The 17,849-nt window shown below is 45.2% G+C and overlaps 1 protein-coding gene across 9 annotated transcripts in view; it reads left to right on the forward strand.

Annotated features, from left to right (window-relative positions):
- The window catches only part of PTPRT (protein tyrosine phosphatase receptor type T), a gene marked incomplete at both ends in the record, with an annotated part of 1,075,443 nt that extends 1,058,186 nt beyond the window's left edge, over positions 1 to 17,257 (forward strand). For 8 of the 9 annotated variants that reach the window (XM_081292384.1, XM_081292383.1, XM_081292386.1 and 5 more), the window contains 3 exons: positions 647 to 810; positions 3,329 to 3,464; positions 4,353 to 4,446. In XM_081292384.1, the coding sequence (XP_081148510.1) occupies positions 647 to 810; positions 3,329 to 3,464; positions 4,353 to 4,406 (354 nt within the window). Of the gene's footprint in view, positions 1 to 646; positions 811 to 3,328; positions 3,465 to 4,352; positions 4,447 to 17,221 lie in introns of those variants that run through there. The other variant, XM_081292389.1, reaches the window with a different exon arrangement.
- Between the last annotated feature and the right edge of the window lie 592 nt (positions 17,258 to 17,849).

The raw sequence follows: 17,849 nt of genomic DNA on the forward strand, positions 1-17,849 counted from the left end.
CTGTTTCCTGACACACTTGCCGCTGTGTAGACAAAACTTCCCAGACATTAGCTCTTCCCCACGGTGCCACGCTATTTTGGCACCAGTTGATGCAGACTGATTGGATATAAAAGCTCTGGGGTAGTCCCGCAAGTACTGAGAGGGAAAATAATTAGGTGCTTTCATGAGGATACTCCCTGGCTGAATGGAGGAGCATTGGGCAGGAGGGGGCAGCTTGGTAACCTATGAAATGGTAGCTAACTGTTGGTCTCTGTTGGGAGCTCAGGGTAAATATAAGTCAGCCACTACCCTCAGTTTAGTCTCTAAAAGGAAGGTGAGATGAGTTCTGACATGAGCCTCAGAGAGAAAGAACTCTGCCCAGTAGAGTCAGGGAAGGTATTTTGAAAGAAAGGGGCATTTGAATTGGGTTTTGAAGACTGAGTAGGAGTTTTCCAGGTAGAAAGGAAAGGGAATCAGTGTGCACAAAGCTGTAGATGTATGTGTGGGGATAGCCTGTGACTGTCCCCATGATGTCAAGACTTTAGCAAGTCTTCCACTATGCAAAAGCCCTCCCACGGCCACCCTCCCCTGCTCCAGCCAGGATATCTGGAAGGTTGCATCCCAAGCTCCCGCAGTACAATAGCCCTAACAAGCTCTCTGTTCTCAGCCACAGGATGGGTATCGTATAGTCCAGCACCTCCAGTACATCGGCTGGCCTGCCTACAGGGACACACCCCCCTCCAAGCGCTCTCTGCTCAAAGTGGTTCGACGGCTAGAGAAGTGGCAGGAGCAGTATGACGGGAGGGAGGGACGCACCGTGGTCCACTGCCTGTGAGTACTGTGGAGGCGTCTCCAGAGCAACGGGTTGGCGGGCGGTAGAGCACTCGTGAGGATGCTGCTGGCCACAGCTCTGCCACTTCTCAAACCCCTGACAGGGCGAAACACGAAAGCCCTTCAACCAATTGCCCGTTGTCCTGATTATTGTTATATGACATGTGATTGTGCAAGCCATGGAGGGGCAGACCACTCCCCAGGGCTCCCAGCATAGGGGTGAGTCCCATCCTCCAAAAGGAGGCAGGACGTGTCCTGCTAGTCTAAAGAGGATCATGACAAGCACGTCCCTCTTACCAGAGTCTCCTTCATTATTTCCTGAAGAAGAAGAGAAGGGAAAGCCTTAGTTAGCTCAAGCAGACGTTTTAAACAAATCACATCATCCCATCTGCAAGGTAGATACGATCATTTTTGTCGTGAGAAAACTGAAGCCCAGACAGGGAGACGGATCAGGGGTTAAGAGATGTGATTTGCATGCCCTGGGCTCTAAGTTAAACTGCCACCCCCTGAGCCACACTGCCTTGGAAGAAACAAAGGGACTCACCCACCTTGTCTGCCTCCTGGGATGTCTCTTAGAACAGGCTTAGAGAGAAAACAGGGGAGATGCTCCTCGGAGGAGCTGACGGATGGATCTGCAGAACCTGGGAACTTTTCCCCAGGGCACAGTGGGTGAACTGGAGTCTTCACTTCTTGTCTTAGAATGAGCACAGCCCAGAGACCCCCATGTTGTCATCTGAGGTGGGGGTCAGGACCCTTAGAAGATTGTGGCTGACAAACTGTGCAAATCAAGAAAATCACTTAACCATGGGGTCCTCACTTCCCTCATTGGGATGTTGAATTAGACCATCTTTAGACCCTGTAGTGCTCTGGTGTGAAAGAGTCAGGAAATGAAAACAATATTTGGTCTGTCAACAAAGAGATCAACAATGCCATGCTACAGGAAATGTGGTCCAAAGTCTTCCCTTTTACACAATAACTATTTCTGAGCAAGTGGAGACATTTATAACAGCTCACTAACCTCAAAATTGAGTTCAGTCTTTTCAAAACCAGCTAATTGTCCACTTTTTCTCAAATAGGCAGTGCACGCGCATCAACAAAGTCAGAGCAAAAAGGTGGTTAAACATATATGTGCACAATTGGAGCTTCAGAGCCCCCACCTATAGCAAAACCCCTTCCCAAAGGAGACAGATCACAAGATTAGAGTCCTGGAAGTTGCTGTGTGGCGTACTGGGTCGGGCTGATGCTAACATGGGCCACACCATGCTGGCTCTCCCAGAAACTGCAGCCTGTTCCCTGCTAACCTACCCTTGCCCACTCCAGTTCCCGCCACGCATTCCAATGACTCCACTGTCAGCACAGGCCACCCCAACCCTTCAGGGTCTCACTCCCGCAGGCCCTGAGATACCTGTGTCCTCTTGACTCATCTTCTTGCTCCAGAAATTGCCAAACCCTCCTTCTAGGAACCCTCCCTGCTCTTTTAGCAATAGTGCCTTTTTATCCATGTATCCTCTAGCCAAGGTGGCCAGCGGTTTGAACAGGAAGAAAACACAGGATTGACACTGTGCCCACAGAGAATAGGAACATAGCATCCTTGTGGACCCCAGGCACCACAACAGCCACTGAAATGTGGGCAGCATCCAGCGGAAGAAGGACAACTATCTGTACTTGAAGCATCTGGTCATGGGATATCCTGTAGCTAGAACATCTGGGAGGCTGACTGAGTGCCTTCGTTTCTGTCCAGATGTTCTTTAGACACACACCATTACATGAAATCATTAGCTGCTCTTGGCAATGGGCCCAGGAGTTTAGAATCAGGTAAATTCCTGGAGGAACTCTCTATAAAGAGTTTGAGGGGTGTTTCCAGGAAGATGATTTATAAAGCTTCAGAAAGGAGTGACAGAGACATGGTCCTAACCAGAGTACTCTTTCCCCTAGACTCAACATCAGTAGGATCCTGCTCAAATGAAGATGTGCAAGTAGAGACCTATTATTTCAGGATACAGCCTCCCAGGCCCACAGTCTCAAGCCTGGGCTGGCTGACCCTAGGCTGCCCTTAGTGGAGGTAGGAAGACATCATAAGGAAAATCACCTGACACCTTCCTTTGTCTTCACTGGATATGAAGGTAGACCCAGAGCATCCTGCAGGACAAGGACACAGATGTCACATGAACAAAGACACAATATCCTCCTGTCTTGGGGGCTTCAGCCAGGGTGCCCTGGGTGACTGTATCATGCTCATGGAAACAAGGAGAACTAATTATATCTTCTATGGTCTTCTAGTCCAATACCTCCATTACAGGAATGGGGAACTGGGGCCCAGATAGGGAGGGACTTGCCTCCAGTCAAAGAAGGTTCATGGCACAAATGGAACTCAAGCCAGAGCTCACAACTGAGGCTTAAGTTCTCACCCTGATGCCTCATCTTGCAGGCTTCACTCCTACCCTGAGGTGCTAAGATCAGCAGGAGCTGGGGTCGGGGGCACCCAGGGATATGGCTCACCCCTTCACTCTCTGTTTAGAAATGGGGGAGGCCGCAGTGGTACCTTCTGCGCCATCTGCAGTGTGTGTGAGATGATCCAGCAGCAGAACATCATCGACGTGTTCCACATTGTGAAAACATTGAGGAATAACAAATCCAACATGGTGGAGACCCTGGTGAGTGTGCCAAAAGCTCCAACAGTTAGGGGCTGACTGTAGTCCCTGGAATCAAGGAAAATGACTTCAGGAAGGAGAAACATTCAACAGCTGGGTGTTTACTGAGTATGCACAGTCTGTCTGCATATCTCTAGGCCTGCCCTGTTTCTTCCCCTGCCAAACTGACCAAGTTTTCTTTCCTGCAGGGTAATGCAAATGTTCATCCTGGTACACCTACTTTGTTTTACTTTCTACCCATTCCTTAAGAAAATATCACTAATTCAGGCTTAAAGGAAAGGCTTCTGAATTTGTAGAGTGTGAATTATGTTTGCAATTCAGTCCAATCCTATTCTAATTCACTTATGCTAATTTTTACAGTATGAAGCATTGAACTAGGACACTGTAGGAGAAGGAGAGTAAAGAGAGTGGGGAGGCAGATCCCCAGAAGATAAGACCTGGTGCAAGGGAGGAGTCAGGCCATACACAAGGAATTTTAATATAAATGTCTTTAAACCTACTCAAAGTGTGATCTTACCCAATGTGAGATCCCACTCAGAATCTGCATTGCCTGGGAGTGTGTAGACTCTTGAGCCTCACTCCAGATCTGCTGAATCGGCAGATGCATTTTTAACAGCTGTCCCTGGGTGTTTTGTACACAGGTTACCCTGTGAGAAGAACTGGTATGCAGAATGGTAAGAAGAAAGGGAACAATCCCAGCTGGGCAGTTGAGAAAGCTCAGGTGGAGTAGGCATCCAAGGGAACACTGAAGGATGTCCAGATGTGGATAATTTTGAATTGACTCTGAATGGATATAAAGTTTTTCTCAAAATGCATATCTCAAATCTAATGCATTTTTCCCTTTCCTTTCCATCTCTCTTGTTTCTTCTCCTTTGTCTCTCCTCCTCTCAGGAACAGTATAAATTTGTATATGAGGTGGCACTGGAATATTTAAGCTCCTTTTAGCCCATGGGATGGGGAACCTGCTGGAGTCCACAGGCTGCTGCAGCCGAGCCCCATTTTCTGTGAATGGCAGTGACTGGGCTCAGGGGCACAAAAGTGACACCCGCGCCCAGCTCCAAGGAGAAGACTGATGGTCCCATGTTCTGCAGTGGGCTCTGCACCTTCTTAGGGGGTTTCCTGTAGCTGTGGGAGATGCCGTGCTCACAGGCCCAGGCTTCCCTTACACACCTGACCAGCCACAGCCCTGGGCCCAAGCAGAAGTGCACCCACAAGCAAGGCCCTGGACATCCGGTTCCCAGACCTCTTGTTTTCATTCTTTCCAAGTTTGTGAATCTCATGGCAAGCCAACTGTGCAGGTGCTAGAGAGTGGGAGGCTGGCCAGTACTTCCTTCACCCTCGTTCCCTTGGTAGTGTGGGGATGTGGGTTCTGCTTCTCTATGCCGTTATGGAAAAAATTGGGACCTTGGAAGTCACTGCTCTGATGCCCTGTATACTCTCTTCTTCAGGGGCCTCTGGTGCCAGATACCTGCCAGTCTGGATCAGTGTGACCTTGGAGTGGCCCCTAGACCACTGTGGAGGCCACTGTCCATCCTCATATTGAACCTGCATGGGGCTTGGCCCACTGCTATTCTGTACTCCTTTCCCAACCCAGGCCCTGACCTTCTGTCATTCACTGGCCAGCCAGCTGTGCCCACAGCACACACTGATAAAGGTTTTCCATGCTCCTTTGGGGTCTGTGGGAGGGGGTGCAGGGAATGTCACTACTCCACTTCATCTTTGTAAAAGGGACCACCTTCCCAGGGCAGGGCTCTGTCTGGTCTGTCTAATGTAAACCCTGTGTCTCTTGGATGATAGCTTCCTTTAGGAGGAGCCAAGAAGATAAGATTTGGTTATTTTCTCAAGTACATGTGGAAAGAAACTTTCTTTTGAGAGTGTAAAATTTTAGTCTCATATGTCAGGAAATAAAAAAGACAGAGTGGGAGTTTGAATGTGTAGCTACGAGATAAATCTCTTGAACCTATTTTATTTCCTGTCATGGCCTTGAAAGGTCCCAACCTTGGATAGCACAACCACTGAGGAAGGCAATATGGGCTAGTCAGAATATGATCCCTGGGTGCTAGGACAGAGAGAGTAACAGCTTTGTGGAAAATCTGGATCTCCAAATTTGTATTCCCTAGAGAAATACAGCCGCCATCTTGAAAAAGGCCATTGTGGACCCATTCATGCTTTGGTTTAAAATTGGCCAAGGGGATGAGGCCTGGGACTCTGAGTCTTGCCCAAAGTATGGATGAGTCAAGAAAAGGGAGCCAACATTTGCAAATGTCTACTGTATGCCAGGTGTCATGCTTGGCACTGTCCCTAGTGACAACTGCTTAGTACCTCCCATCGAGGAGCTATTACCATCATCTCCATTTTGCAATTGAGGAAACCAACACACCTTCCTCAGAGATGAAACCCTGAGTCCCAAAAAGGCAGGTGATGGAGCTGAACCTTCTCTGTACTATTTTCTTCAAACATCCCCAGCCAAGCAATTATTTTATTGGAGAAAAAATAAGGCTAGAAACTTCTGAGCAGAGAACTCCACAAATGGAAATTTAATTCTTTCTTTCTGATGCCAGTTCTTCTGGGAAACCCAGAATTTCAGATATATTTTAGTAACTCATTCCTGGTTCTCCAGGAAAACTTAGTCTTATCTAATTTCTTCTTCATGAAAACCATGTTCCTGCTCCCTCAAGCTACCAGGGAGCCACCCAGGGATGCTTTACCTTGGTCTCTAGCCAGTGCCTAGGCACAGTATCTGGTAGCCTCCCGTGGCCTGGGATCTAGGAAGCCCCATCTCGCAGGCTGATCTAACCTGAAATCGAGGATAAGGGGCAAAGAATTTGGTAAAGCACAGTTTTTGCCCTTTAGGGCTCACTATATACTGGGAAAATTAAACCACTGCAAATGGTGTGAATGAGTATTACCTGAACCTGGGTGTGAGGCTCTACCTTTGGATTCCTTGAAGAGGCAACATTCATTCCAGGCAACAGGTAGATAAAGAAGAAAAGGAAATTCAAGCCAAGGGATCAGTCAGTGCAGTGGCAAATAGGTGAAAAAGGCATCTGGAGGGACAGACGGTGGGAGGCCAGCCCAGCGGGAGCACAGCAGGCCAGGGGAAAGTGGCAGGCAACGAGCCAGGGTCAGGGACACAGATACCCCACCGAGGGTGCAGACATCACCCTGCAGGCAACAAGAAGCCTGTGGAGCTCAGCAGTGATGTGCTCAGTTTGGTGTTGGAGAAGGCTCCCTCTGGACCTGTGGGGCTGCCTCTTTTCCTTTCATCAGACACTGTGAAAACATTCCCTTAAGCGTGTACTTTTTAATAGCATATCTATTTTGTCTGTCTGCTCAATATTTTGTTGCTGGAACAAAATATGCAGTGGATCATGAGACTCAGCTCTTGTGAGAAACCCAGGGTTTCTGCTTTATCATGGAGCAGGGTCAGCAACCCGGGCCTCTATGCTCACCAGGACAGGACATAAAAGGAGCCCAGGGAAGCTGCTTCATTGGCATGGACTCTGGAGCTGTCTAGAAGTCCAGGGACACCAGACTTGATCAAGGAAGGGCTGTCACTTTGGAGGTTCAAAAGGAAACATCTCAAAGCAAAGGCAGGCAAAGGAACCCCATGATGAACTTGCTCCTCTCTTTTGATGGGCCTCTTCCCGGGTGTATTTGAGCAGGTCCCCAGGACCCAACCCCCACTGATCCTGCTACCTTTGCCTGGCTCCAGTCTACTGCCCCAAATGATCTTCCCCAGCCTCAAGGAGCCTGCAGCCTATTATATGTTGTTTTTCCCCCACATCTTGGGTGGAAGCAGGGCTATTTAACACAAATCCTATTATTCTCCTCAGAAAGGGGTTAAACATCTGACAGATGATGATGGCAGGTGTTTCCACCATTTCAAATGGCAGAAATTTAAAGGGTGACTTTAAATTGTAAAAACTCAGGCCATAGGGGGTAACCCAACAAGGGCCAGCTCATACCCTCATTTTCTAACAACTTAGTCACCCTCCAAAGAGGCTAGTGTATGCAAAACAAAATGAAAGTTCCTTGGTGGAGATAACTTCTCTAAGATCCCACATGGAAAATATGTGGCAAGTCTTAGACAAGATGGGGTAATGGTGCCCAGGAATTTGGACTTGATCCCTTACCCAGGAAATCACCCAAGCAAACACCGCCTCCCCAGAGTATCTCCTCACCCCATGGTAGTTAGAGGGTAGGCTTAACCTTTCATGAACAGTCTCCACAACAGAAGCTAGATTCATGTCCAAGGCACCAAAGAGTCTCCTCTCTTAGCAAAGATCTTCCTAAGATTTTCACCTTCTAGACATGAACTTCACTTGAAGAAGATGCAAGGAATTAATGAGAATCCAGGAACTGTCCCCACTGGCATGTGTTGGTGGCCTAGATAGCTTCAGCAATCAGGAGCCTGCAGGTGTGAAGATCATGGGCCATCCAGGTCTTCCAGGCCCCCAGACAGCCACAGCAAGCCTCCCTTTGTAGGAATAGAAGGGAACTTGTGTTAGGTATTGTCCCTCTCTGCGGTGTGGCCTGAGTAGTATCCCACAGGATGTCAGACATCACATGGGGCCAAAAGGCTCTGGGCTCCAATTATCCTAAGGAGTGTTTGTGATTATCATAGCCCCAACTTACTGATGAGGAATCAGAGGCTCCAAAGGGTCAGATCATGCTCAAAGTTCCACGGCTGGTGAATGAGCAAGCCAGGACTTAAACTGGGTTTCCTGATCACTGAGACAGTATTTTTCCACATTGTTTCTGAGACTTTCCCATGGAGTTATCCATATCTGCAGAGACTAGAGTGAAGCAGATAACTCAGTGGATCCCAGTAAATCCCAAAGTGACAATGGTAAGCTTAAAATTCCTTAAAAAGTATCCTGGTTTACTCTAACAATTCATGTAATACCTGAAGTACACTTCCTAATTTGTTCTGATTAGTTTCGATATGACTATAAAAACACTAAAAGAAAAAAAAATGGAACCCTATACCTCACATAGCTTTGATCTGTCCGGCCCACTCTGAGGGACCCTAAGGGAATGATGTCCCAGTCTGAGGCATAGTGATTGACTATGCTGCTTTCTCCTGAGGCTAATTCCATACTCAAGCTCAAGACCAGCTCACCTCCGCCCCAAGCAGAACCTTGGTGTGGAGGCGTCCTGACCTCACTGTTCCTGAGTTGACCTCAACTAAGGTCCCTTCCAGTTAGGTGTGGAAGAAATCATTGACCTACTAGAAGGATGAGGACTCGCCCATCTGGCATGGTGAAAGCCAAGCTGGATGCAGCCTTACACAGCAGATTCCTGATTCCTGGGTTTTAGAAGGTGGTACCCATTGTCACAGTGGAGTCCCAGCATTGCTAATGCAGGCAAATCTTCTTCACATGAAGGTCTGGAGTCTAGAAGTCCCCTACTTTATTTTAGCCACACACACTCACTGGATTCCTCCAACCTGCAGCACCCTAGAGGGGGAGCCACCAGAAAGCACAGATTTCTATGTAGGATTAGTATGGCACAGGGCAGCCCTCGGTGAGGGATGGGATTGTGGTAGAAAGAGCTCAGTCTTTGGGTTGAACCCTGACTTTGCCATTCCTTGGCTATGGCATGGTGAACCAAATAATACATAGAAAAAGAACATGAAAACCTGCTTCAGCAGGTTAGAATGGGTAGATTTGGAAGGCTTCAGGCAGGAAAACAGGAAGGCCAGGCCAGGGAATTGCAACACAGTGAATACTCAGAACCAAAAATGGTCATGGACCATTGAGCAAAGTGGGCACTTCTATGACACAACAGGACAGGGGCATAGGTAGGACTTGTCAGACTCACTTAGAACAGGGGTGCTACTTTGGAACAGATATTGGCATCTGGGGAGAAGCTGACTATTTTCTCTGTGGCCAATCATGTTCATTCATCCTCCATTTCTGGTTGCTGTGTTAACTCCTGATGTATCCTTACCAGGATCCCTATTTGCTCTGTTGACAACCCCTGTAGAGGAGCTAGGTGTGTCAGTCTAGGAAGGCTGCTGCAGACAATAGAGGAGCAGCCCAGGGAGGAGTAGCCAGGCACTTACCAGGTCACCTCTGGAACAGTGATTGCCCAACCCAAATCAAGTCCAGAGACATTAAAATAAATGATCATTCACCTGGACCTCCCTTCCTGAGAGCAGAATGAAGAAACTTACCCTTCTTTGGCTTGCAGCTGACCTCTCCTGAGCTGGTCATCAGCACCAAGCTAAACAAGGAAGGAGTGATACTGTGGAAGACATGGGTGACCTCAAGGGTGAGCATCGTGGGATGCTGATCCTAAGCCTTAAGTTCAAAAAATTGTACCAGGCCAAGATCCCCAGAGACAAATTGCTAACCCAAGCTGAAGGACAAGTCAGAAGATGAAACATAAATTGTCATGTCATCTCAAAGTATTGATTTGCCCTCCCCATCACCCAACCAGCTTCTGATCAGCTCCAATTACAGCCAATATAACAGAAATAGGAAAAGTGAATCCAACTAGAGGAAACCAGCTGAGATTCTATCTTATTCATATATTCCCATGCAAGGGCTCCCTGTTGGAATTTTCCAGGTATACACATCTAGAAGTTTTAAAGGGCAGAGGCTTGGCTTCACCTAGACATCAGTAATGACTATCTGTGCACGTGAACAAGCTCTCAGTTTCTTGGGAACCACGGATAGATTTTTGCATGGTACTGGCTATTCAGCTAGCTATCTTATAGAGATTAAGGTCATCTCTTGTGTATCTCCTGCCCACCTCCAAAAGAGGTTGGAAAGGGTAACAAAGGGGCCACATTCACCCCCTTAAATCCACCCATGAATGTTAGGACTCCAAGAGAAGGGATCAGCAGTCACAATGGGCCCCCACTCCTGGTTTTCCACCCTTCTAAGAGCATAGTGGTGGTCCATTGGGGCCAAAACAAGGGATGTGGGAAAGGTCAGGATGGAAGAGAATCTATTGGAAAGAGCTTTGAGATATGGATAACATCAATCATTCTTCTGTATCTGAGAGCTGCTCTGGGCAGTAGGAGTCAGAATTTGGTCCCTGATTAGAATATTCAGAGAATGAAGGCCTAGGGGATTTGGAGTATTAGGAAAATACTTGGGTAGAATTCTAGAGTTCAGGGTAATTAGTGTAGTTCATGATTCCTCAGAGAATGAGACTCTTGGATTTAGGGGAGGAAGAGTAGTGGATAAGGAACTTGCCAAAATCAAAGTCCCAGAGTTATAGTACTCTACTACCTCTGGGCTCATGAATGCAAGCTAGTGGGCCCCGACATGATGGTCCAATAAACTCTCAGTGCCCACTCTGCTCCAGTCCCTCCCATGGAAGAGTAATGATGTAAAGTGTTTGGGAGCTTAGAGGGAAGAGTGGCATCATTCTAAGTAAAATCAGGCTTCTGAAGGGTCAGGCAGAATACCAGCCCCCATATCCCCCATGGAAATGCAGATTATTCAACAAAGTCAAGCACAGTTTGCTATCCCAGGTCACCTCTGTGAGTGGAACTAGGACCAGAGGGTGAAACTGAGTAGCTATAGGAAGAATATACTAACTGCAGGAGAGCCCATCTCAGCAGCTGCCTGGTAGAGCCACATGTCTCCTTAAAGGGAACAGGCAATGTTGCTTAGATGGCCTTTAATCCTCTTCCATTCTAGGTGGGTGAGATCTTGTGGTTCTGGGATCATGTTTGAACTCATTCATACCTGCAGAGCCAAAGCTGAGCAGGTCACACTTGATTCGTGCAGGTTGAAGCCTTCTGCTTTCCCACTCAAGTCTCCCCATCACACAGGACAAGTTGCTGCTCTGGCCACATATCCTGGGCTCATCCAAGTGGGTTATCACCAAACAACAAGCCAGAGGGAACAGCTGCTTTGCCACAGACCTGATGCCTATGGGTCTCACTGATGAAAGCAGCTATGACCCAGAAGGACCCAGAGCAGAGCTTTGCTTACCATAGACATTATCTCCAAAGGTTAATTCTATCCCCAATCCCCACTCGAGGCCTGTTGGAGCAGATTTCAAAAGCACAGTGACTCAGTTGATGCGTGATTATAATCATTCCCAGTGCATACATTTCATCACGAGGTGGATCTTGGGCTAGTCCCAGTTAACCCACATTGGTAATCAATTTCAAAAGCACTTTTCTATCTTCTCTTTCACTCTACATCCTTATAGCCAATCAAAGGCAGAGTTGAGGATTCTACCATTGCCTTGGCTACACGACACCCTCATAGCTCTCTAAGGGCTATCATGAGCTTCCCCTGCAAATCCAGAGAGGCTAACATTTGCATATCCACTGGGCATATGATATTGCATGAGACCAAAGTCTCCACGCTATTTGCAGCCTCCTCCATGAATCCCAATGGCCTGCACTTGTACAGTTTGGGTGTTTGATAGATAAAGCACGTATGAGAAGAGAAAACAAAATAAATCAACTTAAAAAAAAAAGCCAGCACTGTGCTGTCAATGTTCTTCTTCTTTTTTTTCTTTTCCTTTCCAATTCTAGCTTAAAAAAGCAGAAGGTAAATAATGACAGGTCAATGAATATCAGATATATTTTTTGACTGTACATTACAGTGAAGTGTAACCTTTTTACACCTGCAAGTCCATCTTATTTATTCTTGTAAATGTTCCCTGACAATGTTTGTAATATGGCTGTGTTAAAAATCTATACAATAAAGCTGTGACCCTGAGATTCATGTTTTCCCAAGATATTTGCCCTGGTGTTTTCCTGAAAATGAGTGGGAGTGAGATGGGGACAAATCAAAGTAGAAGGGGAAAATTATGTTACCAACTAGGTTTTCAATATTTATGTTTATTTAATCTTCACAACATAAACAGAAAATACACATTATTCCCTCTTTACAGAGGAGAAAGTTGAGGCTCAGAACTACCACAGGATTTACCTACACACTGAGTTAGTAAAAGGGTTGGGTCTAAAGCAGTGTTTCTCACATGTGGTTCACAGAGCACTGGGTTAGAATCACTGGGACATTTTAAGCTCCTACAGAATCACAGTTTCAGGACAAGCTTCCCAGATGTATCAGCTAGCTTTTGCTGTATAATAAACTACCCCAAAACTCAGTGACTTGAAACAATAGTCTTTTATAGAAGTCAACTTGGACTTAATTGATGGAGGGTGATCTCAGTTAATCTCAGCATGTTTCACTTACATGTTTGCTGAGGGCTTAATGGGCTGGTATGGATTTGCTCCTTGTTTCTCCCATTCTCTCTTAAGAACAACAAACTAATCTAGACATGTTCCTCATGGTGATGGCAGGAGCATGAGAGAACATCCAATCATGTGCTTTGCCAAGACTTTGCCTGAATCATATCTGCAACATCCCCATTGGACAAAGCTAGCTACACGGAGTACTCAGAATCAAGAGGCAGAATTTCTGCCTCTTGATATAGACCCTCTCCTCAATTTTCCAATCAATGCTAGGATTAGACACCAAATCAATGATGCTGATGTAGCCTTTAACTCTAATATCAGAGTGTGGTCCATGGGCCTTCTTCATCATTTCAATGAAATCTAGAAGGAAACATCTATACACACCAAGTCTAATTCAGTAGGTCCAGGATGACAGCCAGGAATATTCTCAGTTAAAAAAAATGCCCCAGATTATAACAAGATACACTAGAGTTAGGTAAGCCCTGTTCTAAATGCTGTTGCTCTCAGTGATGGACAGAGCTGAGCCTAAGAAGGAAGGGGATATGTGCTCTGCATTCTCTAGCTTAGAAGAAACACCCAGAACCAAGTTCTCTTAGATTACTTGTTCTTATTTTCTTTTTACATATACAAATGTAAACATGCACTGGAAACATGAGCCACAGGGCCACAGCTCAGGGTTCATTTTATTCTTCTTCAGCCTTGGAAACTGTCAGGATTGCTCCACCTATTGGACCCTGATGTACTTCCCATCTGAGTCCCCAAACTCACAAAGCCTGGAGAACATGTGCTTCCCAGCTTGGGTCCTAAGTTTGGAAGCTGGTGTCCAGCCAGCTAGTTATCCTTGTCACATTGTCCTTGGTCATTTTAATACTGATTCTGCCAGCTCTAATTATTCTTTGGCCATGAATATAATATTGGAAAAAGAAACTTAAAAAAAAGGAAAAAAATTCTTACACGATGCCTAATTACCAAAATACTTCAGGGCATATTCTCTCTCTCCCACCCCCAATGGAAATACCTTTTGAAGCATTATTACAAAACTGGTACTTACATATATAAACATACATACATTTTCTACATAAATGCCATCCATCGGTATACTCAGAGACCTTTTTTCTTCTCACTTGAGAACATACTGTGACCATATTTACATGAAAATGTGTTTAAATAAATATCCTTATCTTCCCTGACACCTTTCAGTATTCTTGAACCTGAGCTAACTCAGTTTGGGTACATGAAGATTCAGAGCTTCCTACAATTACCCTGAGAAAGCCACCCCAGCTTTTGGGCCAACATTAACAATGAGAGACACTCACCCTGTATGTTTCAGCCCTAGAGAGAGATGGACAACAGTGGAACCTTCCTCTTTATACTATTTGCTCCCTGAGTGGGTCCTAACCCGGCCTTCTGTGTGGCTGGACATAGAGTGTGGCCTACATCAGATCTAGGAGCACCTTGACTGAAAAATGATTGGTAGCTCCAGATTGGCTTAAGATCTTCCTCTAATTCCAGGGGCTCACACCTTCTCTCACCAGAGCTCCAGGGGACCTAGAAACCCTGAGTCACGTGAGTGTGTGGCAATGAGGTCAACCAACATGCCTCACAGGAGGCAAGAAAAAGGATTTTATTTCCTCTGGCAGTGTTTGGGCATGGCAAAAAGAACAGAAGTCAGTGAGAAAGAGGAAGAGAGCTACTGTGGATAATTTTAGAAAAAATTTTACTACTTGCTTTTTGGAAAAGGCAACCAGACTCCTCTAGGTGTTAGCCTTAGTGACTTTCTCTTGAAATTTAGCAAAGGGACTGAGATTGGAATCTCCTTGACAGGCAGTAGAGACATGGCACCCACGGAGAGATGACACCCATAAATGGAACAACTAGAGACGGAGAGTTACATGAAGTTATAAAGCCCTGGACATCAGTAGTGCCATAGAAGGTTTCAACTTTCACAGTCCATAGAATGGGCTTTGGCATGATGTCTGGGACTCGGGGACATCTGGAACTCATGGATGGAGGGATGGAGAAACATACAGAGAGTTATAGATGCATAGACATAGAAAATAAATATGTAAATGGATTATGTCTGATATTATTAGTAATTAACTCTCATCTCACAAAGCATAAGTAATTTTTATTCTTCTTTATAGTTTTTTATATTTTCTTAATTTATATATTTTTTTATAATTTTTATAATTTATATTTTTTCTTAATATTTTTAAATAACTTTCTTACCAAGAAAAGTCCATTAATTAAACAAATGGAGAGAGAGAGCAGAATGTAAGGAAATGAAGTCCGGATAGATAAGATGACACCAACTATGGGGTCGATCCCAAAGACCTGCCACATGCTTAGATCAAGAGTCTCAAAAACTTTGCCTAAGAAGGAGGATATGGTCCACTAGTTAACTCAGTATCCAAAAGGGAAAAACTCAATTTCTCAGCATCAATAAAAGCACTTCTGCTACAGAACCTAGATGAATTTTTTCCAATAGTTCCCTTAAATAATGGCTTCAACAACATCCTTAGCAGAACACAAAGCATTTCCCTCCTTAAAGGCTGAATGGCTTCATGCCATCAACCAACTTGGTGAAAGCTTTTAACCAAAGGGCCAAAATGAAGGGTCTCAGCTACATATTTCTCTGGAAGTCAGACCTAAGCCAGGTGTAGCTTTGCAGAATTTTGAGTATTATACTGCCTGAACATCACTCTGCATCCATGAGATAGAGGAAGGCTTTTATCCCAGACAATTATCAGCAAAGTAGCCATTCTGAGTTGCTGATTAAATTTGGAGCCTGACTTTAAGAGCCAGCTGAGCAAAGAACAGGATTATCACCCCTTTTGAACAATGAGGAGCCTAACAGCTATATGTGCCTAGACAGAATACATCCCTCTGTGAAGGTGGGGCAGGAGGGGCCATTCCAGGTTATAACGAGGACTGACTCCATCTCATCCCATTTTCCTCCAAACTATCTACAAATATGTGGTCAAGTCTGCAAGCCTGTGACACACCTGGCAGTCAAACCATTGTGTAAATCTGGGAGGAATTTTCTCTGATTACAAGACACAAAATGAGAATCATAATCAGTGGTAGATGCTGAAGCACATTTGCTACCTAAAAGATGTAAAGCAGCCTCAAAGAAGATGAAGTGGTTCATCCCTCCCAGGTGTCTGTTCCAGATGGTCCATACTCACTCAGAAAATTGGTCAATCGTCCATTTCTATCCCCTGGGAGATGATTGACATTAAGAAAAAAACAGAGTGGCAGAGAGAAACTTACAGAGATGCATGCTGAGGATTTCAACTTTCATGCCTTCCATCTGTTTGGGGCACCTCAGAGAGAGGAAGGAAGAGAGGGGAGCCCAATTTTAGTTTAGTGTGCAGAAGATTAACCAGGTAAAGCAGATGCTGCTGGGTACCACTTCAAATACCCTTTGACCTCAACTCTTGTCTTGTCCATGACTATGGTGACTATTTCCAAACAGGTTTCTAAAGATTACATGAAGGAATAATCCAAAGTACTTCCTCCCAGACAGACTCTGCACCTCTCACTTCCTGCCTTGTGATTGCTGATTCTATGCTCTGAGACACCCTTTGCACCACTCATGTGTGTGCCCCCAGAAATGCAAGAAAGTTGACACCCCATAGTGCAAACTTTACCCAGCTGAAGATGGAAGCCTGATGGCAGCTCTGAATGACAACTCATATAACTTTTCAGATGGTCCCAGAACAAGCAAACAGATCCTTGCAGAGGTGGGCAACTCTGCAACACACGTTGTATTCCTCTCCCTCTTTCCCTCCCTGATCAACACCCCCTACCTTCATTGCTTCCTAGAATCACTCTTCCTAATAGAGAGTGTCTCCAACATTGCTTTTAGAACACTAGCTGGGAAGCTAGGCCTAAGCCATGGGCAATATCCCATCCTCCAGCTGTTACTCTGCCAACACTCATGGAGGGCTGCCAGCTGTCCATTAAGCTTTTAATCCAAGAACAAAATGGACTTGGTGTAAAACAACCCAGGTGGAAGAGATTTTACTCGGTCCTAGGCTCCTCCTGTATGTCATGCAGCTAATTTGCTACTCGGATTTGGGAATAGGAGTCTTGCCATCTCACATTTTTGATGAAAATAGCAATCCTGCCCAGTAGCAGTAAAAAGGACATCTAGTGGTCCTTTACAGGACCCTATTGTGAGCCCCAGCACAAAGGGGTAATTGGTGAATTGCGTGGAGGAAAATCTGAATCTGGGATCTGTGCACAAAGGCTCCTGCAGCAACACTTCAGTCTACACTTGGCCAGGCGTGGCTTCTGACAAGCGACACAGACAGTATCTCCTAATGGAAGACACTGTGCAGGGAAAAGATGTGGGTGGCAAGTTGGGTTTTCCAGCCAATGCTAAATGCAGATACAAACTCTTCAGAGACGAGGAAGCTCCTGGCACTAGCTCCCTGTTCCATCTCTGCTAAGCCCCCTGTACTCACTGGCTGTCAGATTTCTAAACTGACAGAGGGAGAAAAAAAAAAATAATGGCAAATCTCAACATCCCCTTCCTTCTCCTTCTGGACGCTCCCAGGATGCTCTCTGGTAGCTCCTAACTCCAGGCAAGCTCAGAACTCCCTTGTAAGGATGAACAAACAGAAAAACATCACCAGACACATGAAAAGATGCAGGAGTTCAAAAGCAGAGGTTCACTTTGAGGAATCAGAGAAAGTGCCTGCCTTATGAAATCAAGTCTTTGCCAAGAAAAGGGAGACATTTTACAATAACTACAAATGCAGAAAAACACAAGATTTGATAACTGAATCCAAGAACACTTTTGTTGTTGTATCCTACAAAATAAATTGCTGACACATCTAATCAAGATAAAAACACAAATACTCAAAATTAGGAAACAGAAAAGGGATATAATAGTGAATGAGGAAATTATACAGCATTATTAAAAAGCCATTATGAACAATTCTAGCTAATAAATTTTAACATCTTGATTGAGTAGTTGATTTTGGAAATGTCTGAATATTATCAAAATTGACACAAGAAATAGAAAAGCCAAGTAGACCAATCATCAGGGGAAAAAAAAGTTTAAGTTGTTAATTCTTCCCTGAAAGATACAAGAACAAATATTTCCATGTGAGCTTGATCAAACTTTCAAACAAAAAAAATAATTCTTTGTATGCACTATTTCAAAAAATAATGCAAATAAGGACAGTTTCCTGATT

Source organism: Spermophilus citellus (assembly GCF_964194105.1).
Source record: "Spermophilus citellus genome assembly, chromosome: 4".
Classification (NCBI taxonomy): Eukaryota; Metazoa; Chordata; class Mammalia; order Rodentia; family Sciuridae; genus Spermophilus; species Spermophilus citellus.